Below are 24,609 nucleotides of genomic sequence, written 5' to 3' on the forward strand. Positions count from 1 at the left end.
TTTTCGCACATGTAGAGCAAATAAAATAGGCATTGAATAATATGAACCGCTTCATGATCCCACCCTATAACAAGCCTGTTCAATGAACGATTAAAATTTTAATGGGCAATCGAATTTCAATTGACTTTCCTGCAAAATCGAGTAGTCTCTTATAATTATTTTTAAGCCAGAAGAATTCTTTTAATCATGGATTATTTGGATTGTTTTTTTCATTCAACTTTTTTATAACACGTCACTATGATATCTTTCATCAGAAATTTGGAGAGCCCTGTATTTAATATTATTATCAGAGATATTATCAACAATAGATGAAAAAGAAAATGAAGAGTTGAATCGATTTGTCGCAAAATGAACATAATGTCCGTTTTCAATTTTCCCCCTCTAAAATCTAAAAAGAATTTTATCGCGTTATTTTTGGTTCACAGCCAGAATTAATGCTAATCAGTAAATTATGCAGTTGCAGCTGACTCGATACTGAGATGAGCGAAAAATTTTATCTCATATTTTCATATGAACACTTCCTAGATGAGTATATTGCTATAATCTTTTTTATGATCAGCTGTTGGCTGTTGGACATCTTCCATGCAGGAATTTGTACCTACCCCATCTGCCTCTGGATCCGCCACTGTTCACAGATTACACAGGTCGTATAGTGGTAGGTATGACGAAACCATTATTGACGCTTTTCCTGTTCGAGGAAAGCCCTCATCTCTTCTTGTTCTTTACAAAACAATTGATATCCTCTGTGGTTTGTTTGCCCTATTTTCCCGTTTCTTTGGGATTTGTAAATAATCAAATTTTTTCGATAATTTCCTGCACGCGAAGTCGTACAGGAAAATTTAATTTTGATACGTTCACCGTGAAAACTCTTCGCTAAGGTGAGTGTTAGTTGAGGTTATGTGCATGGAAAATGGGGAAAACTGATTTTTCCTGCATGATTGCCGGATTCCTCAGAAATTATAATCCCATCGAGACTCGAGAGAAAGAATTGAATCATTCAATTTAACGGTTTGAGTGACACAAGGATTGAAATAATTCATTCTCGTATTTTGATTTTAGTATTTCTACATCTCATCAATTGAGTTTCAATGAGCATGTTTTCATAGTCTAGATTTGTATATTGAAAATAGAAATATAAAGTCGTCTCAATGGCTGTTTATCACAGCACGTCATTCTAATAAAAATTAAACATTATATTCATACAGAAATGAACCATACTCTACCTCAATATATTGATTTTTCTGTCATATGATGCTGAGAATGATGTAACCCAACAAGTTATTCTGTATGAATATGTGAAATAATTGGTTGTATTCATCGAAATGGATTTAATTTCTTTTCACCTTTATTCTCAGAGTAAATTTTTTGACGGTACGGTGAGACTGGTGAGAGATATTAGAAGATAAAGTCAAAGTTTGATATGAAGTTTGGATTGTCGAAAAATCGCTTCAGTTCATTGGAAGTTGTAAGGAATGTTTTCGTGAATTCATAGCAGCAAAGATATATTAATTCGAGTCGTGTGATAAAAATAAGTTGTTATAATATTGGTTTCATATTGAAGTGTACCTACTTTACAAAAAAATTGACATTATCTAAAAATGTATCGCTCAACTTGCTTTGAAAAGAGTTGCAAAATGGCGTATGCGCAACTTATGAGAAATAGTATTGTTCGGTTAAAAAAAATTCAACTTTTCCTCATCCCGAAGGAAAAGTGTTGCTGGAGGAATATGTAATTCTATGTAAAAGATGACACTAACCACTTTTTCCATTAATCACTCAATTATAACGATTGTAAAAATAAATCTAATCCAAAGCTGGATATCCAATTCATTATGTACTTCAAGAAGTTTCAGAAAAAAATAACATCAGAAAACATGATCATTCAACATTTCTTCATTCTTGAATCGGTTGAAACTAACGGCTGAACGTCCTTCTTACGAAAAAACCATGTATTGTTAGGTTACTGCTTTCAGCTTACTCAAATATTAAACCCGTCAAGCCAAAGAAACATTGGGATAAAAGTCTTCACTGAAAATTAAAAATGGTATGGAGAATTCACAATAGAAGCGAGAAAATGAAATGTTTGGTTTAATTTGGAAGAATCTTTCCTTTGTGGAATTTTCCATCAACGGTCGTTGGAAGAGTTCATTCTTTCGTATCTCCTATTCTGCTCTCAATTTCTCATGGCGTGTTCAGGGCTCTTAATAGTATTGGAAATTTACATGAAGTTAATTAATATATACTTTGCACATAAATCTGGAAATTGTGATGTACAAGGTGAATCGAAAATGTCGAGCTAAATTTCTATGCATGGTAGAACACCAAAAAATTCACGAAAATTTATAAAAAAGGATTGAAAAAAACAACCTGTTACAGTGAAATACAGACAAAGGATATAGCTTTTCATCTCGGGGTAAAAATCCACCATCACCAAAGTAAAGTCCAATTTATACCTAGTCAAACTAACGTAATGTTTAGCAGCCCCACTTCATTTGCTGCTTAGTTCAGTTCCAAACCCCCTCCTTTAGTAAGAAGCAGCAAAGAGTTGGAATATTCTTTGCTGCTAACTACAATGTTAAATCATTAACATTGTATTTAAAAAGTTTGTTCTAGTCTTCGAGTAGCTAGAATTAGTTTTATTCGGTAATAAATCTCTAGTGCAACAGTTTGGTCAATCTCATATTTTCTGAATTTTTCGAAGGTCTACTTTCGACACTCCTTTGTTTTAGAACACATGTCTCCCAGAAAAATCATGAAAGAGCTGAAGTCATATCCTAATAAAAATTCAACTCTTCTAGTAACTACTGCATGTGTTCTACGCCACCATAGTTATAGCTACAGCATTGAATGTCCTATAAAGCTTGAACTAGAAATTATCTATGTCCAATAGCATTTGAGTTAACCAACTGCATTTAATAGGATATAGAAAATGGACATCATGTGAAAAATTCAAGTCATCACACCTACTCTTTCCGTAAAAAACGGATGTCTATAATGTTTCTCCAGGCGACAAAAATCATCGCCTAATGAAGTGAAAATGAAGACTTCAGGGAGGAACTATCAAACTTCGATGGGGTCGTGTCGTAGGAGTTAGTTTGGGTCTATCTAGACAAACCTCCCACATCTAAACTTCTAGCGCAAGATTAAAAGGGCGTGAAGGCACGCTAGAATGAGCAGCTGGGATGTAGGAGGGATTAATTAATGCGGAAACACTGTGTAGAGTCCAGAAAGGGACCATGAAAGGTCTTTGAAGGAGCCAGCATTTTATGTAGTTTCCGTAAGTTATTCGGCATTGTCCCTACCTTGTGAAGAGGCTTTGCATTTCGTATATATGGAAAGGAGGCACTCAATACGCTTTTAGCGCTGAATTTCAATACGGTTTGACGTCTAAAGGAAGTGGACCTAAGTGGAAGGTTTACATGTTATTATGAAAAATGAAAAATTTCGATGATCCAATCCGAAACTTGAAATCTTTTATTGCGTTAATCTCGCAAAGAGAAAAATGTGAAATTGAACAATTTTGGATTACGTAACTATATGAAGAAAAACTTTTTGAAGGGGTTGATATTTATTTCTTCAAATATTTGTGGGAAATACTAATAAATTTTTTAGTGCTCCCTTTAAAAGCACATACTAAAAATTCAGACGAATACTCCTTGCAGAGTTTCAGATTATAGTACAATGCAGGTACGATTTAGCTTAAGTATATTCCTCGCTATATGTTTCTAGGCCATAAAGTTGAAATTGTGTGAAGTTTTTTCTCAGAAAAATAGCCCGTTTGTGCTGAAATTCTAGCAGGTTATATTCGTGATTATAGCTTCACCCAAAATTCCTCGAGGAAATCATTCTTGCATGTATTGATTCGTTGAACATAGAGGTCGTTATTTTGAGCAAATGCTTCAAGTTTTTGGGTAATATTGGTCAATATGTAATTGCTTCAGATAATTTTATTACTTCCAATCAAAGTCTGAAACTTCACTCACTGAATTATAAAACTCATATTTGCAGCTAATCTGTATGATTGCAATATGTAGTTTGGTGACAAATTGAAGTATCTGCATTAGCAATTACTCGTTAGGTGTTCATTAAACTTACAGAGATTTCGATTTAGAGATATTTCCGCCTTGAATTTACAACCCCTGACAGAATCGGTTATTCGTAATGAACTCTAAATTGAACCTGCGGCCCCAATGAAGTTTCTCACTTGAATTCACCATTCGTTGGAATTGAAATTTACCGGTAAACTGAAAATTCAGAAAACATGACATAAAAGGAGCTACTTTTATGATATTTCGATCGTCAATCGGGCAAAGGGATAGACTGTTGAAATTTTACTCCTCAGCTGATCTCTGAAACAATGATAAAACAAATAAATAATTTGGTTCCCATGAATATGAGTCGAAACACACAGTGCATGTGAACATTTTGCAAAAACAACGATTACAAAAACTACAAAAAGACTTATCATTATGAAAAAAGAGTTGAATAATTAATATAAGTAGGTACATAAGTAGGTAAGAGAAAATTAACAAAAAGAAAACTAGAACTAGAAGGAAGAAAATTCAAAATAGAGACAATGAGATTAACACTCAAGTAAGATTGGGGATAAAAAGTATTAAAAATACATATATAAATTCAGAAAGAAATGCAGGGAAATTATGGTTAGATTTAAGAGGTTTCACAACTATCTTACTTCATGAAATTGAGTTAATAGTAGCAGGGATATCCATATTTTTTAACGTATCTCAACCCTCAAGTACCTCCTTTTCTCAAACCCCTAAGCTATACACCAGGCATACCAAACATTTGTGGAATCTCGAATACTTGAATTATTTGTGGAATATTCCTTTTGACTGATAATATACTACTTCTCCTCAAATGTTTGAACAGTTATCTGAAATTGAGCAGTCATAATTCACGACGGTTTTCGTGAAAATTCATGAAGAAGATCCAGTTAATCGAAACTTTCGATTTCACCAGCGATATCGACAAAACCCAGCACTGCTGAATCATGTCGAAATTTATCAGGGGTGAATTATTGCCTACAAAGATAATTAAACCTTTTTGTGGAGTTCATGGAGGGCCGACCTCTTCTTTGTTCAGACATACAACCCAGCATTTTGATTTAGTTTTTTCGATGAGAGACACTTGATAAGGAAGAGTAAGAGGCGATAAAAAAGAAGAAGTATTTCAGTTCCGATTGAGATTCACATTTCTATACCTATATGAGAGAAAAGTTCTCAATAATAGACCCATTTAGAAGAAATTTATTTAGGAATAAGACTATATTTATTGGAATAATATATCAATTTTACTTCTGAATATACATATCTTTAAATTTTGATGCATTTACATTATTTTCCTAAAAAACTTGAATTGATATGTTTTAAGAAAATCCATAATTAAACAAAAAACTAAATTACATGATTTTCACTAATATGATTAATTCATCATTATATATTTAATTTGTTCACTCATGGCTCATAAAACGTTATTGAGACAAAAACATTTCAATCTAGTTGTAGATGATGAAATCAAGTTTTACCTTCAGTAAGTACCCTCAATGGAAAATGATGCCGTAGTTTTTATTTTTATCTTTAAGGGAACATTTTCTCACCATTCATTCTTTTATCTTCCCGAAACAACAGGAAAAACATTACATTCTTTCACCAACTATTCTGGAGGCTCTTTTTGTTATGAAAATACGTTATATCATTGCGACCAAAAATTTTTCAGCCATTTAATCGTTCCTGCATTTCAACGCTTTTTCGCATAATTTCCATATGGGAAACTTGTGGGCAGAAAAATCTTCGAAAGTGGTAGGTGCGTAGGCGTAGGAAGATCTAGAGGTCGAAGTGACAGTTCGTGGTAGGGTAGGGGTTGTAAATTTTAGAATTGAATTACCCTTTCGATAGAAGTGATTCATGCCACTTGGGTAGGATTGATGTTTCCCGGTGGAAATTGAATAACAGTTTTTTTATTTTCTGGGGGATATTAGTTTTGATTGAATGAAAATCAATTTGGACAATAGTATTAATTTGTGAAATTCCCAATAAATTTTAATATGCTTTTACTTTTTCTGAGATCTGATGAATGAAAAGGGGAAATTGATCTGAATTCTTAATTTATTTTCTAGGTACACATGGTTGATACAACATAATGTAGGGTGTGAAGGAATAGTTTCGAAAAAATTTAAGGGGTAATTCCCTGTAAAAAAATAGTGTGGATCTCAGATATGAATACTTTTTTGAGTATCACATGCTTGGATACACAGCTTGCTAAGGATGGCATTTTCAAATTTTTTCTAAGAAACCAGAAAACCGACAGAAATAAAAATGACAAGACATTCTATGAGAGCGATCAAGAAAAAATTTTTTTGGTGTTCCCGATAACTGCAAGGAGTAGAAAAAGCCACTCCTAAAATTCCTTTCGAGAGGAATTTTCCTTATTCATATTATACCATTAAAAAAATAATTTTTGATAGCTCGATTTATTTTTGAACAAATGAGTTCTTCTTCGAACTGAAATTCGCCCATTTTATCTATCCAGCGGATAGAATGCTGACCTTATAGGTCCACCAAATATTGATAGATTTGATAGAAATTTCGGTAGAAATAGATTTTTTAAGAAAAAATTTGGAATTTTTTTTACAGGAGTCCTGCTTAGGTGGCTTTATCCTTAGAACATAGATACATGTATCTATATTCTAAGGCTTCATCTGGCAGGGGCGGCTCAAAAAATGAAATATGAAATATGAAAGATCCACACTATTTTTTGACAAGCAAAATTTTTTCGCAATTGATCTTTTACATCTTGTATATTTATTTGTTTTAAAGAATAGAATTATATTTCTTTAAAGAAAAATGGTTACCCAGTTGAAATGAGGAAGTTATGTAAAAAGTAAAACTATCTATGTAGGTACTCACTCTACTCTGACTGACATTTTGATGATTCGAACTGTTATTATTTTTCAGAATCAAACAGAACAATTCAGGCTGAAATTTCATGTTTCTATTCAGTTTTGAGTAAAGTTGTGAGTTGTGATGGGAGAAAAGTTTCGTTGCGAGTCTTGAACACCCCTAAATCTCATAAATCCAAATCAGAACATTAACAATCCTTTGTAGTAGTTCCCCTTCAGAACTGCAGCTAGATTGATAATGCCAACTATCCCCAAATCTATCAACGATATCCATACATCATTGTCCTCTAGTTTTCTCGGCTACTTAACGCAACTACAACAGCAACATTCACGGTCCAAAGATAGATCAGGGTTCCTCTTTTGAAAATTATTAATATCCCCTATGGACGGACTCCCCTGTCCCAGTACGCCAACAAAGTGATTCAGCGTCGTCGGGCGTCGAGACGCTAGTGTGTGGTCACCCACTCTCAAAGCCTGTTCGGCCGCATCGTCGTTCAATTGTTGGTGCGCCCAGCCAACTGGTGCAACGCTCTACTCGCTTTCCACTAAATTTTGTTTTTCGCGATCTGAATTTCGATAACCGTTGAAAATAGAACGCCGGCACTTTTTACGATTTTACGTCTATTATGTGTGTCAGTAGTAGGAGAAGGAAAATAGAGGATGTTTGTTTCTAGGAAAGTGTTGTGTTGTGAATAGTGACACGCGATTTCCAAGTTAAGTTTCAGTTTCGGCGTCCAAAGTGCGCCAAATTGAAGGCGAATGATGTGACTGATCGGGTTTTGCTTTGTTTATTATGCGTATTATTAGTCATTAAAATGATCTATAGTTCAGAGAATTCCATGGCTTCTAGACGCAATATTTTTCAGTTCGAAGGTGAGAAACAATCTACCCAATTATAGACGATTTCTTTGCCATTACAAAGTTGTTTATGACTAATGTTCTACTCACGTTCATGCGGTATGTTAATAGCATATTTCGCGATTAGAATGACAATAGGGGCCATGAAAAATTATCGAGGAGAAATCGAAAGTTATCAATCGGACATTGCGACGATAAATTCGTGATTCCCGAAAGAAGATTGAATTTGTTTCTATGATAAAGGATGAAACTTTCAATGGCTCCTCGAAATTGTTCAATGACGGAATTACCTATCACTCATATCATGTTGAAGACATAATAATTACAATTTGTAGCTCATTTGCAAGAGGGAAACCTTATTCTTCGAATAGTCTTTATTCAATAAAAAAACTCACATAGTTATCTTCTTCAATCAATAGGTAATAAACCATTTTTGTATCAAGTAAAAGTCTACCAATGATAGATATTGAACCATTAACTCAAAACTCAATTGTACTCCGGTGGAAATTATCATATAACATACTTTATACAGTCACAAGGTCCTTTCGTTTGCATAAAAAGTGTAGCACTTTTCCACACTCGATTTTAGTATTCGTTTGCTAATTGAATTTTCACCAGTGTAGACGAGGTGTAGTTTATCTACATCTCCTTTTAACTATGTGTAGATAAACTACACTTCCTCTACACTGGTGTAAATCAATCGAGAAAAGTGCTACACTTTTTATGCAAACGAATACGAAAGGACCTATTGTCACCTCTTGTTTTGCCCCATAGACATAGATACATGGACTGATCAATGACAGCATGAAATTGGCTTTTTCATAGAAAGAGAGAAATGATCGTCGGGCATTTACCTCTCTCTTTTTTGTTCACATAGAGGTGAGTGTGGACCAATCAAAATTCTAGAAAAAGACAACTGCATGCCCGACGTGCGTTTCTCTCTGTCACTTTTTTTGACCATATTTCATGTATAGATAGAAAGGGAAGGCACAGTCCATGTCTCTATGTCTATGTTTTGCCCCATGACAACATTTTGGTTCAAAACTTTCCAACTTTCAAACAACATGTTTTAATGGAAAAACAGAATTTGCGTTGTGCGAAAAGCCTCCAAAGTTATATATAGCCTCTAAATCACATACATATTTGGTATCTATTCTGAAATTCTTGTATCATCAACGTCATGATCACCTTCAGGGATCAATCAATCATCCAGTGAACACCCCAGAAAAATTAAAAACACGAAAAAATAAAGAACAAGAATAAAATTTGATAATCAGTTAACCTGAACAGTTCACACAACTTCCAACACAAGATGCATGCAAATAAATAATAATTTTACTTCCACCATCTTGTGTTGGTAGTTGACGTGAAACAGTTTCTTTTTGTTGTGAGTGATTAGAGAATGTATAAAGATTCCATATTCAAATTAATCCAACTCATACTTATACAAAATGAAAATAGTCAAGATGCCTGACCGAAAGCTTGGATGATACAATAAAGAGACCTGATTTTTTCCTCCACCAACTAGATTAATCTTCTATATTTTCACAGTCCCATTTTCAACCATTCAAATCAATCATTATTCCCATAGTTTTTTCTCAAGATTTTCAGATGAAAATTATTCTCCAGTGTATTCAGTGTTGTTGACGCATGAGATACATATACATATCCATTATTAATTAAACAAAGCTCTACATCTGCATTGAAACCAGCCTGCAGTCATAACTAGGTATACAATGTCTTTGTGTTAAGAATTATGAAACCATTAGTCTATTCAAAATGAGAAATAGCAACACACACAATGGAGCCTCAGCTGTTTTTTCTGCGAAAACCATCCCCTTTATATTTCGAAGTGCAATATTGTTCAATCTCCTAAATAATGATACTATAGGTCCCACGCGGAAGAAGCTTAACGAACTTGATATTTGGACAAGAGTGGTACTGATTACATGTTGAAAAACTTTTCTTCAAATGCTTTTACGGAAAACATAGCTTCGCTAAGCTGGAGAGATCAGATTTCGCAAATATTTCACTCAGGTATGCGTTCAATTATAACATAAATCAACAACAACCCCTTCTATTATGGTAATAAAATTTCTCGATCAACGCAGATACTCCAGAGTACCATTAAAAGGTGGGGGAGCAGAGGAAATTATTATAACTCATATTTGAAGTAGGTCCAACGTAGGGGTCGTTTAAATGCCCTTTCGTGGGGGGAATATCACTCTTCAACGTGCCTTTAACATTAGCAGGCGTGATCCAGAGCTGCATATCTGATTTGGTTTTCGCGAGCTGAACTCTGCCTAGGTTTTTAGATAAAAGCTCAGCTAAAATCAGCTCTGTAAATATATAACAAATTATATGATGCTATCTTTCCAAACAAATTGTTTATTAGGATGAAATTTTCATTTGATCATTTTATAATTTCTGAGGACGAGATATCCTATGAGCGACTTTTTTTTCCATATTTGACCCCAATCAATCCTAAACAGCTATTTGCTATATTCCATTGAATGTCATGAGGACCATATTTGGTGTGTGTGATACGCTATATAGTGAGTTTTCTCTCGAATATACATTTCAATTTTCATCTCTGTATTTGAAAAATCGATCAAATAGTAACCTTTCAATCAATTCTCCTCAACAGTCATTTTAAATTCAACATTTCTCCATTTTGTTCGGACCTTCAATTCCAACGAAAAATAGTGTTGGATTTTGATGGATAGAAGCTGTTTCTACGCCACGCTGCTTCATCTCCATTTTGATAAATGAGCGACCAAGTTGGCTCGATACACTGTTCAAACTATCCGGGAGAATCATGCATTTGACATTTTAATGTATCTTTTTAAGCATCGGAAGGCCGTGGTGCAACCCAGGAAATGTATTCATACAACGCAGATTTATATTCCTCAATACACCACGACCTTATAAAGGCGAAGAAATGTGGTTAGAATAATAAATTTGCAAAGGCGAAGCTTCAATCTACTCTCTTGTTAGTTGTAGATATGAAAATGAAATAGAGCTTGCTTCTCTCGTTCTACAAATTGGGAAGAAGGAACCGACGAAAATTCTCAGGCTTTTATGTAGAGTGATTTGATTGCCCATTTCATTGTAGTATTTCACATTCCGGTCAGAATTAGTCGATTGTCAAAATATGAAAAAACTTCATGTCAACATGTGCAATAACTTTTTAAAATACACCCCTAGCATCATGACCTCTAGAAACCCATATTTTGCTATTAATTTTTCCAAATTTGACAGGAACAAATCCAGAGTATGACTCCCAGATTCTTGACCTGGCGATAGAATTTTTTAAGGAAAGAGGTTCATTGGTCGAAAGCATTACAAAACTCTAGTTTCGAATAAAAGAAAAAGGTTTTATGACGTGATGCAACCGAGCCACTCACATTTTATTTCAAAATTCAGGTCTCTGTCACTGAAAGACGTACCTATCTATTTTTATTATCACCAAACAATTTGACATTTTTATCTGCCCAATTTCGACGAAATTATAAAAAAAAAACGGAGCATTTTGAAACGTGGGACATTGGTTGATATGAAGTGTTTTTTCCATATTTTTGCGATTGCGATTATGCGATTAGTTTAAAAAAACCTTGTATTTACAATGTGAGCTTTTATTGAAGAGATAACGAACAGAATAAGAAAAAAGACATGAAAAAAAGTAAAAAAAATCAGGCGTGCTCCGGGGTTATTTAAATTTCAACAGGTAGATATATTAAAAAAGTCTTCATCATGGTGAAGAATTGAATCAAAATACTATATTTGGTCAAGGAATTAGGCTCCTGAATGAAAAGTTTTATATTCACTCTCACACCGCATGGAAATTTTTATTGCTTTTGATTGAACCATTAACGAAGTAGGCACTCAATGTTCAACGTAATTTGCCTCAACAAGCACTTGCCTAATGGATTTTTTCACGTTAACCTTAAAGAGCTCATTTCCTATAAACAAACCCCAGTTTCCTCATCAATTCCTATTAGAATGAAGTGATTGGTATCAACATTAACAACAACGTAAAAAATCACAGTTGATTTTTCGATTTTTGCGAACTGAGGTTTTTCAAATCACACCAAGGTTTCGGAATATCCATAAAGTTATGCAATATGAGGAGAATTTTTTTGAGCTGTGAAAGTAGTACTTGGATATTGGGAATTTCTATATTAGTTCAAGGCCTATTAGAATTTTCTTCCCATTTATTTGCTCTTCTCATTAGTCATTGGATACCATATCTGGTAGAATTAATCTTGATAAACACTGATGCTCCAATACTCAACCATAATAGTTGAAGAAAATCTCGTTCTAAAGTGCGTTTTCTATTAGATATGTGGGTAGATTTGAAAGCTAACACTCTGATGTCAAGAATTAAAAAATTCTGTTTTTTTGTGGAAATATCGTGGTCTAATGAAAGTATTGAGTTGAATACTCAGTTTTCATTTTTATTTACGTTTTCTGAATAACATAAATCTACATAATGTAAAACGTCAATACATTTCCTATAGAGTAAATCGAAAATATGGTGTTGACTAGGATATCGTTATTTGTTATTTGCAACCTCTAATAATAAAGTAAAGGCTTTATTAGATAATATGAATGGTACTTCACCATGTAGTGGTTATAATAATCAGTGTTTTTTCAGGGTGAGTGCTTTCGAAAAAAAGTTATATGGAATAGATCACCGAGTAGTCAAGTCTCAATATTCTCAATATTGATAATTCTGTAGTTATATGAGTGAAAATTTGAATTTTGATAGCTATTCTCAGCAGAATTAAACTTTGCAAAATATACCTAAACAGTTAACATATCTGAAGCAACGAAATATTCCAGAGATAAAACTATATCCTATATGAATTTACATTTTTTTCAGCTCTATTGTTACTATAGATAAATGATGGAATTCTAAAATTTCATACTTCAGTAAGAACAAATGGAACAATAGGAAACGTTTGCGTCACTTATAACTGGAAAATTATGTTGTAGCAAATGAGATGATAAACACTATAGTTCCTGCAACAAATTGTCTGGAAACCTTTATTTGTCAGAGAGACAAATCTATTCAGTTTGCCACATCCCTTTCCATGAATTCTGTTCTGAACTAGTTGCCTGCAAACTGAGTTCAGTAATTATTTAGTGTTTATCAAAACTGTCAAGTCCCAGGTGTACAAGTCCGGAAAATTGAATTTGATATTGAGCTTATTTCAACTGAGCTGCTGTTCAAATAACATGCTTTGTTTTATTCCCAAATAAAGGTTGTTCGATTATTTTTAACGAGACTTGGAACTGGGTAACTGATGCAGTTATCATTTTCATTTGTAGGAGGTTAATAACGATGTCTTTGGAAAATAATTAATGACCACGGTTTACTACTTCATGTATACACGAAGCCTTGATTTATTTCCATTTCGGTACGGAATATGATGAAGATAAATTATCCTTCTTGAAATTTAGCAACGGAAAAATTTAGGGTGTTAAATGGAAACATATGGAGGTTTACTTTCGGGGTACTCTATAAGTATAGCATCGTTCTCCTACTTCAAATTCGATTTCCAAAATTCTCTACAATTTACACTAAAAATAGTTGCAAGATTTTTTTCTTCGTAGAAACCCCAACAAATATATATGGTTATACCCGTGAAAAAGATGGAAGCCTATCCATTCTTTATAGCCAGGAAATTCTGTGCGATTTAGTATATTGCCTTGAAACACATATTCGTGGATCATATACGTATAAATAAATTACCGGCGCCATATCTTAACTAAATGAACATTCATTGGCCCCTTTCAAACTTCACGTTTTTCACATAAATATCCCTCAGAAGTTCGAAACGTGAGCGTTGAACGGAAAGTACATAAACACATCCCTTTCTGACGGCATGAATGTCTTGGTGAACGTTCAACTTTAAATTTAGTAAGTAAAAACGGTATATTTTCGACGCATAATTCAGATCTGCAGTTTGTATTCAACGCTGTGGACGGATACGTTTGAATAATTTCTCAGGGTTGGGGAGGATCCAAGAGATTTTCAGAGGAGAATTGTGATTTTTTTATGCGTTGAAATGAGCTGAAGGTATGCTAAACTGAGAAGGTTCAAAATTTAAAATGCATGCCCACAGAGGTGTTCGTGGCCTGGTATATTATGAAAGGAAGACTCTCCAGAGGTTTTTCGCATCAATACGTGTTTACTGAAAATGCGGCAAAAATGCAAAACGTGTTTTTATTGACATTTAGCTTTCTACTCAACTGAGTTATGGCATTCAGCAATACTGCAAATAAGTGTACAAAGTGAACATAAGATTCAATAAATGATGTGGTCCAATAACTTTGCAGATCTCATCTTAATGTTTTGAATATTTTGTGGAAGGTGTGAATCTACGCCCTTCCAGTGGGCTATTGCCAATTCTATATGACAGCCCCTGTCATTTATTTTCTCGAAATGGATCCAGATGTTAAATGCGCTGTTTATTTATTCATTATGCTGTATATTCTGAACATGTTCCTAAGTCAGACACATGTCCATTATGTCTCCCTCGATTGTGATCAGAAGAAGCACGATTCGTATGAAAACGAAGAATCTACCTATTGACTGAACACCATGATCTTGTGACAGTAATATTCACATATTGGAATCACTTCACGATAAATAAATTAAATGAACAAATCGACAGTTTTTTATTTAAAATTTCAGATCAATCAAAATTCAGCCCCCTACCGAAACTGAGATGAACAAATTGAAAGTTCTTCGTAATCGCAGGTTAATCGTGATTCAAATACTAATCTTCTCTTCTTAACCCGCAAAATCCCCGATTAAAGTAGTTGTAAAAGTTCGCGAATTTGTGAGGGTCTACCGATTTCAGAGGGACACTCAAATTTCCCATCTAGGTTTTAACTACCAGCAATAAACGAAGAGATAATCTGCAGTTATTTTTGAACCCTTCTCCTCGTATACATTAGCTGCCGACAGCTTGATGTCGTGAAGTTTTAATGAATCCCCAAAGTGAAATCCACCGAAGTATTTTGGGAAGCAAAAGTGGTTTCCGTAAAATTAATCTTTCCGAGAACATAAAAATATATCAGTTTTGAAAATTGTTGAGCCGAATCAGGAAAGGTGAATTATTTCAGGAGATACTCAAAAACTGTAAAAGGATTTTGGGCCATGTTCTGGGAATGTTTTGTGATACTGTATAATTTACTACCTAAAAAAAGCAAATTATTCATTTCACCATTCGGATTATTTTCTTCTACTTAAATATATTTACGGCCATTAAAAATTTATTTTGATATTGAATATCAAATGTTGTTGTTTTGAATCATAGTTGAATCAACAGCTAGAACAGAATTTTTTAGAAAAAAATTCTATAAATTCAAAGATCCAGAAAAGATTACTCAAAAACGAAAGAAGTTTGTTATTATTATTTAGTATTCAACTCATAATCAATGTATGCATACTAACGTGCTTAAAAAAATTTAAGCAGGCAATGAAATTTTGATGGTTGATAATCTATTTATGTTTGCACACAAGGAACTTGGCTTTAACTGCAACATTTTGTGGTTATTTTTCGAATTTGATAATTCAGGGCCTTTATAAATGACTAAGTTTCCAGAAGACGTTAGTTTTGAAATTATATTACATTTAGTTGTGAATAATTCTTGGTATAATAGCTAGGATCCACGTTTCGACACAGAACATCAACCTTCGAAATTCCATGATCTACGTGACAATTTTTTTCAAAGCACTTCGAATTATGACCACCCCTGAAGGTATGTGTACATTCAGATTATATCCAATAGGACATAAATTCAGTCAAAATGGTAACATAATCATTTCTAGGAATAAGAGCGCAAAAATAAACTAATTCTCATTTAATTTTGAACACAACCAACAAGACATTTATAGTTGAAAGTCAAAAAATGAATGTTTAAAGTTTCCTAATTGGGCTAGATTCAAGTAGATAATAATGTATTGAAAACTGAATAAATTGATTTAAAGTGACGTCGAATAGTTCGAAAAATATAAATGACATCCAGTTTCTAATCGTTGTTTAAATATTGGCTGTATGCAACTACAAAATTTAGTATTTGTTTCTGATGCTCATACTTCTCTCGGATTCTATACCTAAAGTTTAACCGTTGGTCGATGTACATCATTAAACGATGAAGTATTCTTTTACGTACTGCGATATGCATACACTGCATATATTTCATCGGATGGTATGTTAGCGATTAATCCTTGTAATTATATCCGAGGACTCGAATGGATTGCAGTAATTAATTGTCAAACATGACACTCTTATCACGCTGGGTTACCGAAGTTAATAAATGCATCTTCTAAACATAAAAGAGGAGTGAATTTCCTTACGCCGGTAATTCTAGCTTGATATGTTTCCCCAAGTTTTTTATGAATTTTGACTCCCAATTATGTATTATATTTTAGTATATACAGTCCCTGGCCATATTATTAGACGCATTGATTCGATGCAAAATCTCAATATTGAATTATTAAATTGAATGAATATGTTACATATACTTCATCTGTGAATTGTTTTCACATATAATATATCATATTCAATAAAAAATATTGATTTATTGGTGATTAAACATGAAATTCTAATATTTTGCTGAGCCACCCTGTGTAGATATGAGAGCTTCATACTATCAATGCAGAATTGTTCGGTTTGCTGCATTCGTGGATGATGATTGCATATGTGAATTATCGAAATAACGTCCGAACCTGCAGAATGCAAGACGTCCACTGGAAGACATAGTACTGATTCATACTTAAGTACTAATACTACAACATCAAAAATAAATGCCAAATAGAACAATTTAATGAGAGTCGTAGATGAAACTAACATTCTGTGGAAATGAAATTCAAATATTCTGCTTTTTCCTCGAGCAATACCAGTAAATATAAAAAAAATCCTCAGTGCGTCTAATAAACTGGCCAGGGACTGTATATATATATATATATATATATATATATATATATCAGCATATATATATATATATATATATATATATATATATATATATATATATATATATCAGCATATTCCTTGAATTCAAAAATAGAATTATGCATAAGACTAAAATCTGTCTTATCTTATAACTGTGGTCAAACGGTACCAGTATGATTTCTGAATCAGACTCTTATGTATTTCAATATGACTTGACGAGATTGTTTTTTTCTATGGATTATTGTGGCCACATTTTCCGTAAACTACTTGAAAATACAATGGTATTAAGGAATTGAGGCTTCATCCTACAGTATTTGTTATCCTATTGGAACACTAAATGAAAATTTCATCATGAAGATTTTCCCTGGCAGATTTATTTCCATTCGATAGAGATAAAATTCATCATAGTTCAATTGATAAATTGATGCAAAATGGCGAATGCACAATCAAGCCTTTTTATTTTAATATCGGATATAAGTCATTGGAAGTGCGCTAGACAAGAAAATGCTACTTCTTAGAAGCTCCACAAATTTATTGAAGACCCTCTAAAGTTTTCCCTTCTCAGAAGAGAACAAATAATTGTACGTAAATCCATCCTACACACTGCAGCATGGAGTATTGAATGTCTTTCCTGCGCGTTCACCGAATAATCGGAAAATGTACGTAGTACTTTAATCCTCTTATTATTTACAGTTGAAAGAAAAACCTCTCGTTTCTCTTGAATTTAAATTCTACGAAACACGGTTCATGGCGTCGTCGTAAAAACGACATAAACGCGGTATAAGATCCTGAAATTTTGATTCCAAATAAAAAAGTTTATTGCATCTTCGCGATATAAAACCTTGTGTGTATTCAAGTTCTGTATTGTTTTCTTTGTTGAGGAAAAATCATATATTTAGATATTATGCCACTTTTTTTGAGTAGATGTGAGAAGCATAATGAAGCATCAGTAGCATCACTATATATCAGGTTTTATCAAACTTTTCAGTCTATGTAAGGCTTATCAAGATATTGACAAACTCTTGCGAACCGAACCAACAAAACTTTCCCAGCCTAAATTATCACAAATGTTTACAATATGGTTAGAATTCTAGTAATACAAGGATCTATTCGATTTTGCGGTATCTGAAAAATCTATCCATTTTATGAAATGGAACATCCCTACATTGGACAAAATAATTTTATTTGAATACCTCATCGCATGGGTTAGAAGGGGCTGATTTCACTGCGTCCATAAAGATTGAGCCAATTTCAGTTAGCGTTATCATGAGTTGCGTATACAGCACCCTGGAGAAGATCAATGCTTATTCCTTTTTTTATAGACAACCTACAATTTCCAATATAGCGAAGAACACGATTCTTCGCTGTTTACGTTGCGTTCTTAGATCTGATGAATATTTTATAACGACTCTAAATTTTATATCAGTATGGGAGGGAAACACCATGTGGCAAGCGCATATATCCCAACCTACAGATTTATTTGAAAGTTAGATGAATGAGCAGAGAGGGTTGCTATGTTTGGTGGTTTCATTTGAAGCGGGAGAATTCCTCTGGCAGGAATCGGAATTCTATGAAGAATTTCTCCAGAGGGAGTACTGTCAGTTTGAATTGACTGGTTATTGGAAGACGTGTTGCTGTCCGAGAGACATTTTCGATGTTATTTGGGTGTGACAAGAATATTGGAAGGAGCGACGGAAAGTTCTATTCTATTTTCTATTCTATTCCAGGCTAGCTGAAATCTTATTGAAAACTACATTCAGCAGCTGTTCTTTTTTTTATAGATACCCACAACTATTAAAACTAAAATTAGACAAAACAATTGATAAATTGAACAACAGATAAGTGTGGGTGATACATTAGGGTGGAAATAGTCCCAGAATGTTTGTTTTAATATTATAACAGACGACTAGTTTCGAGATCCTTGATTGTCTCATTTTCGAGTCAAAGATATATAAACGCTACCAAGGTATGACCATTAAAAAAGCAAGATTTGTTTGTTGTTATGTTTCACAAAAAAGAGTCAATCGCCACTCTGGTGCTTGCCTTCAAAAATAGTCGACTTTTTGTTCGTAAATTATACATAAAATATCAAATAAGCTTTTTTTTTCAAAATCCGCTGAAGCTAATCGATTTTTTTGCAGATGATGGAGATGGTTCGGTCGAAAGAAGCGTCCACCGCCCCTACGGGGGTAAGGTGCTGCAGCAGCAATGGGTCACGTTGACTGCTAGCATGTGGCCGGAACCAACGGCCTCACCGAGGGGCTGGAGAGTGTCTTCAGAACGATTACCTTTGCTGGCTGCTGTTTTTTGCGGTGCCGCTGTTGTATGCTGTCTTCTTTGCGCATTCGTTCTTTATAAGTGTTGCGTCATGCCGCGCAGGGAGAAGAATTTTTGTAAGTATCTATTTTTTCATTTCGATTTTTCATGACGTGATCTCTGATCAAGTCCATGAATTTGCATGATGAATAATGAGAATTTTTGTTTGGACACAAATGCATAGATCCATCTCTGGATTTCTCTTGACCTCATAGGAACCTTCTGTTGAAATATATGTAAAATGTACAAGTCAGAGACTCACCCTGTATAACAGGAAACAAAGTTAATCAAGTCGGCATGTAAACAATTATATTCCCGAAGAATCAAACTAAAGTTAAAAAAAATAGTTAAATTGACCGAAAGAGAGAATATGAACTACAAACTTCGTTGAGATTTTGTCGGCTCCCTTAATTTTGCTGGTGTGAAATTATACATTCGATTAATTCCTAAATATCTTTTGATTATCATAGTCACACACCGAGTGATTAAGGATAAATTATACCTGTAGGTACAAATCTGTATATGTTACCTTTATTCGATGGCGTTCAACCCTGCAATAAATTTTCATCCTTCGGGAGGCATTGTGTGAAAAAATTGAAAGGAAAAACACTGAGGTTTTCACTGTTTTTCACTGAAGAGGCCAAAAAAGAAAGTTCATCAATCCAAGTTCGCTTTTCAGTTCCGTTGCGTTCGAATTCTTTTAATGAAGACGAAATGCTGTAAATTTCATGAGTAGGTAGCTGGAAAGTATTCTCACTCGTCTAGAAACGTGCTCGGAATGGTAATGAATACACTAAAGTCCACAGCGGTCCTTAGATTTCATATTTTGAGATGTCAAAAGAGAAGATAATAAATACGTATAAGACCAAGTATGCATTCGCCATTTTGCAACCATATTGAAACGACACAAGAAATGGGATCTTCTATATTAGTTTCGTTGAGACGGATTGAACAATAGGAGATATTTTGATAGCAATTATTGAAAAGAATAAAAGGATATTAGATGAAGAATCAGGATAAATTTTTTTTTACTCACCTGTATCATTGAGTAATATCTTTGAGTATTCGACTACTACTACTTAATCCTCAAGGGTAATACTCCATGATTTTTGATTGTCAAGCTCGATGCAGCCGTTCGGTCTTGACGATTATTTCATTGATTCCAACTTTTTGGAAATTTTTCGATAGTCAACGATACAGTCGTTTTTCTCTCAATTAAACTAACCGGTAGATGAAAATGTGATACTTATTCTGAAAGAGCAACTCTTTTAGTAATAAATCTGAAATTTCATAGAGCTCGATGGTGCCGTTCGGTCTTGACGATTATTTCAATGATTCCATCTTTTGGAAATTTTTTGATAGTCAACGTTAGAGTCGTTTATCTCTGAATAAAAGTAATCGTAAATGGAAATGTGATAGGTACATATTCTGAAAGAGCAACTCTTCTAGTAATAAATCTGAAAATTTCATGGAGCTCGATTATATTGTGATACAGTATACAGTGATAGTCCTTGTTATATCTAGATAATTTATGATGGGATATAGGTATGTATATTATATCTAAATCAATAGTTTTTGTGGAATTCTCTATAGAAAGGTTCATATCCCATATTTTGAAATATTTCATTTGGATTGGAATGACACATGAGGTTTTCATTCACGTCATGTACCATGGTCTCACATGTTAAAAGAGCCATCATCATTTACGAAATAAATAACCTGTTTGAATTTTAACTCATTTTCGGTTCTCTTTAGTATTGTGTGCACATATATCTCTGAAGAAATATTGATTAGAAAGAGGAATAAAATAACAGAATAAACAATTTTTCATAGAACATTTCTTCCCTATTCATTCTCAAATAAATAATAAAATTCATTTAACAGTCGTATGGGTTGTTCTGGTTGTTATCAATTCCATTGCGCATTCGCCATTTTGCACCGATCCAACTGCCTGATGACACTCAAATTTTGCGCAAATCTTCAAGACTTCATTTTGGAGCCATGCTCTGATTGACTGCTCTGCTCTCAATTTGGGTCATAGATGGTCTCATCCAATTTTCGGTTTTCCTTCGCAGGTTTAAGAAAATTAGATCCCAATTCTGCAAGTGCCCAATCTCACATGCAAACCCCCATACCATCACAAGCTATCATATACGCTGAGCAAAAGGGAAGTGGATGGGGATATAGCAATCGACTTGTGACTCCGGTGCAAGGCGGGCCTTGGTACATACCGAGGATTGGTGCACAGCAATGTACCCAATGCCCGGGGATTTGTCCAGTGCCCAGAAGTAGCAGTAATCCTGGAGGCTCAAGCCAAGTAAGTTTTCCTCAGATCCAACCATTTTCTCGGTTCAATTACCTACCTATCGCACAATATTCTACTCATAAATTTGTATAGAAATTGAGTGAACCTAATGGGGTTCAAAACAAAGAAACAAAGCAATATATAGACTATTTTTAAAGAATTTTACTTTCAACACTAGAAAAACAGGAAACCAGCAAGAAGTGTCTGCATCCAAATGCCTAATAGATGATCGACTTCAAATTTGGATCTATATTCGCGTGTTCTTGTTTGATATCATTTTTTTTGTTTGGTACTTCCAGATCCAAACTTCGAAACAGATGGGTTCTTCCAGGAAGCCACGACCCATGAGCCAGCCTGTTCAATTAGGTGCTTCCAGTTTGATGTCAGATGGGGAAATAGTGCCGAAACATCTGCCAATGCCAGAAATATGTGAATTTGCTCCACAGAGCGCCCAGTATGCTTCAAGTAGTAGTAAGTTGAAATTTATCATTCCAACTCGCAAATCTGTCTAAACCTAAATGTTGTTCAGTTCTAGATGAAGTTTCCTCAAAAGATGAAGACATATCGTCTGGACCAACGCTCAAAACGCGGAGTTTGCCCGCTTGGGTTAGATCCAAGCCAAGGCCTCTATCTACAGAAGACGACCTCAACGATCTTTATGCGAAGGTAATTCGTGAAATAGAAATAAATGGTTGAATATGTCAAGATTCAGTTATTAACAATGAACTTTCATCGACAGGTAAACTTCAGTAAGAAGCGAAAAAACCGCATGAGAAATGATGAGGCAGCAATCATCGCTTTAAGTAAGTCCAGAAGTCAATTCTTGCACAAAGACACTGACTCATTGGTTGATAACGAAGCTGTCATCGTATATGACGAGAGAACGGCTTTATAGATATAATAAGAGTAAAAATAGAAGACAATAAGTTTGAATCCAGCATTTCGAAAGCGTTGAACGAATATTTTTTTGTAAACATGAATATTACTCGCGAATATAGCAAGTGTTCAAAAAATTCATTTAATTTGAGTATACGTTACTTATTATGTTACTTATTAGTAGTTATAAGCGTATCAGAGAGTAATTCCGTATCTTTCAGCGCTACATTGAAATTTTTACAAACTTTCATAAACATTGAGAAAGTTGAAGTGATTACCTACTTTACACTTCAGTAAGGAACAGTTAAACGATTCACAGATATTAAATGAAAAGAGAATTCAGACATAAAAAATAAAAACATATCATATATAAAAAACATCACTGGTTACAAGGTTTCTGGTTCAATGTGAATCTATGTGAATATCATTTTATGATATGTTTACCATTACATTACTATCATGTTTGTTTCATGAATTTTATCGGTAGTGAAAGAATCTATATTTTTAATAATTGATTTCCAATATTCCACCCTATCTGGAATATTTCACTCTTTATTTTCCTTTTTCGATTATAATAAGTAGGTGGCATATGTTTCTACACCTTGCATGCACTTTTTGGGTTTTACCTAGAGATTCATATCTTAATAATCATGGAAATATAATCTTTTTATATCTATTTTAAATCATCGGTATTATTCAATAGTGATTTATCGATTCTTTGGAAGGTTTGGTGTTGAAAGTAGTGTCACTTATGATTATAATGAGTTAATGCTAAGTAGTATGTAATCGATAATTACCCATTACATTAGACAATATTTTCACAAGAAGTCTATAAGAATATATCGCGAATGATAAACTGAAAAAAATGTTATTGTTGAAATTGAAAATCTAAACATCAAGACTGAAATTATCGTGAAATTTGTATCGATTACGATTAATTTTTATATAGGTTTTATAATGTTGAATAAGGCAGACACATTCAATCGGCCTAAAATTAACGTACACTTTGATTATTCTCTTATTTTACGTAACTTACGATATCTCATATCTCGTTTATGAAATGCAGGGTGAATTTCAAGATGTAGTAGGTAGATATGTATGCATATTTCTCATGAAAAATAACTATACAGCGCTAAAAAATGTCTTGCGGAAGAAAGGAATTTAAACAAAATATATTTAGCACGACACAATGCATCTCAATTGTAACAGAGTAAAAGTAAAGAACATTAGTGGAATTCAAGTATACCTAATTTTCTAATAACTTCAATCGATGAGTATTGGAGAGTTCAGTTTGATACTCAATTATTTGAGTGCATTCACTGAAAATTTTAGAGTTATATAGAAGTTATTCACACTCTTCCTTATTAGCAAACTAACTTACAATAATGTATTCCGAAAGTTAGGCAATTTTAATAATTTTTAGTATGTATTATCAATTAGACTAAAGTAAAAACTAGAATTTATATAATGGTATTATAATATTAATTGTTATTATGGATGAACGATAACTCTGTGATAATCTCATACTGAAGTAAGGTTTCCAATTATATATCATTTAACTTATTGAAAAGACTGTAATAAAATTAAATTATATATGTATACAATCTAGTTTACCAAATCCATGCACGAATTAATGATATTTGAATCTTTGGTGGGATAATTGTTTCAAAAAATATTGATAGATAAGAAAATTTTATAATTTGATGTTTAGTTTTATATAATAAAAACAAATATGGATTGAGAAAAATGCAGTATCTATATGTACATTTGGAACAATAAAACTTTCAGTTCAAGTGTTTTCTTGTTCACCATATTATAATATATGCAACATCCTAATTGGGATAGTACATATTCTGAAAGAGCAACTCTTCTAGTAATAAATCTAAAAATTTTATGGAGCTCGATGCAGCCGTTCGGTCTTGATGATCATTTAATTGATTTCATCTATTGGAAATTTTTCAATAGTCACTTTTCGAGTCGATTATCTCTCAATAAGAATAACCGTAGATGGAAATGTGATACATATTCTGAAAGAGCAACTCTTCTAGTAATAAATCTGTAAACTTTATGGAGCTCGATGCAGCCGTTCGGTCTTGACGATCATTTAACTGATTCCATCTTTTTGGAAAATCTTCTTTTCGGTGACCGTCTACCGGCTATAAATCGCTTTCCAAAGATTATAGAAAATCCATACTATAATCTTTGCTCGTAATAACGGGGACTAAAAGGTCTTTTACGCGCTTTAGCGTGTAGGTAAACATAGACTGGCAGTTTAGTAATACATAACTAAATCTTGATACCGAGTGCTTGTGTGAACTTGACTGATACTTAAAGAGACAGGTAAAGGGGAAGGCCTTGAGAGT

The 24,609-nt window shown here is 33.6% G+C and overlaps 1 protein-coding gene across 2 annotated transcripts; it reads left to right on the plus strand.

The window, feature by feature from the left end:
- Nucleotides 1-756: 756 nt before the first annotated feature.
- On the plus strand, nucleotides 757-24,043 carry LOC123312084. 2 transcript variants are annotated; one of them, XM_044896303.1, is made up of 6 exons: nucleotides 757-878; nucleotides 18,891-19,142; nucleotides 21,141-21,382; nucleotides 21,670-21,841; nucleotides 21,900-22,036; nucleotides 22,110-24,043. In XM_044896303.1, exons 2-6 carry the CDS (start codon nucleotides 18,980-18,982, stop codon nucleotides 22,263-22,265), a joined length of 870 nt encoding a protein of 289 aa, XP_044752238.1. In that variant the 5' UTR covers nucleotides 757-878; nucleotides 18,891-18,979; the 3' UTR covers nucleotides 22,266-24,043. The 2 variants fall into 2 exon arrangements, with proteins under 2 accessions (XP_044752238.1, XP_044752237.1); XM_044896302.1 differs by lacking the exon at nucleotides 757-878 and adding an exon at nucleotides 7,361-7,792.
- Nucleotides 24,044-24,609: the final 566 nt, after the last annotated feature.

Source organism: Coccinella septempunctata, chromosome 4, assembly GCF_907165205.1.
Source record: "Coccinella septempunctata chromosome 4, icCocSept1.1, whole genome shotgun sequence".
NCBI classification, from domain to species: Eukaryota; Metazoa; Arthropoda; class Insecta; order Coleoptera; family Coccinellidae; genus Coccinella; species Coccinella septempunctata.

Bases quoted from the DNA above. Each gene is read 5' to 3' on its own strand.
- LOC123312084 (XM_044896302.1), top strand. From the start codon at position 7,735: ATGATCTATAGTTCAGAGAATTCCATGGCTTCTAGACGCAATATTTTT. The intron at 19,143-21,140 runs GTAAGTATCTAT...TTTCCTTCGCAG, and splicing joins GCGCAGGGAGAAGAATTTTT to GTTTAAGAAAATTAGATCCC. The intron at 22,037-22,109 runs GTAATTCGTGAA...TTTCATCGACAG, and splicing joins TCAACGATCTTTATGCGAAG to GTAAACTTCAGTAAGAAGCG.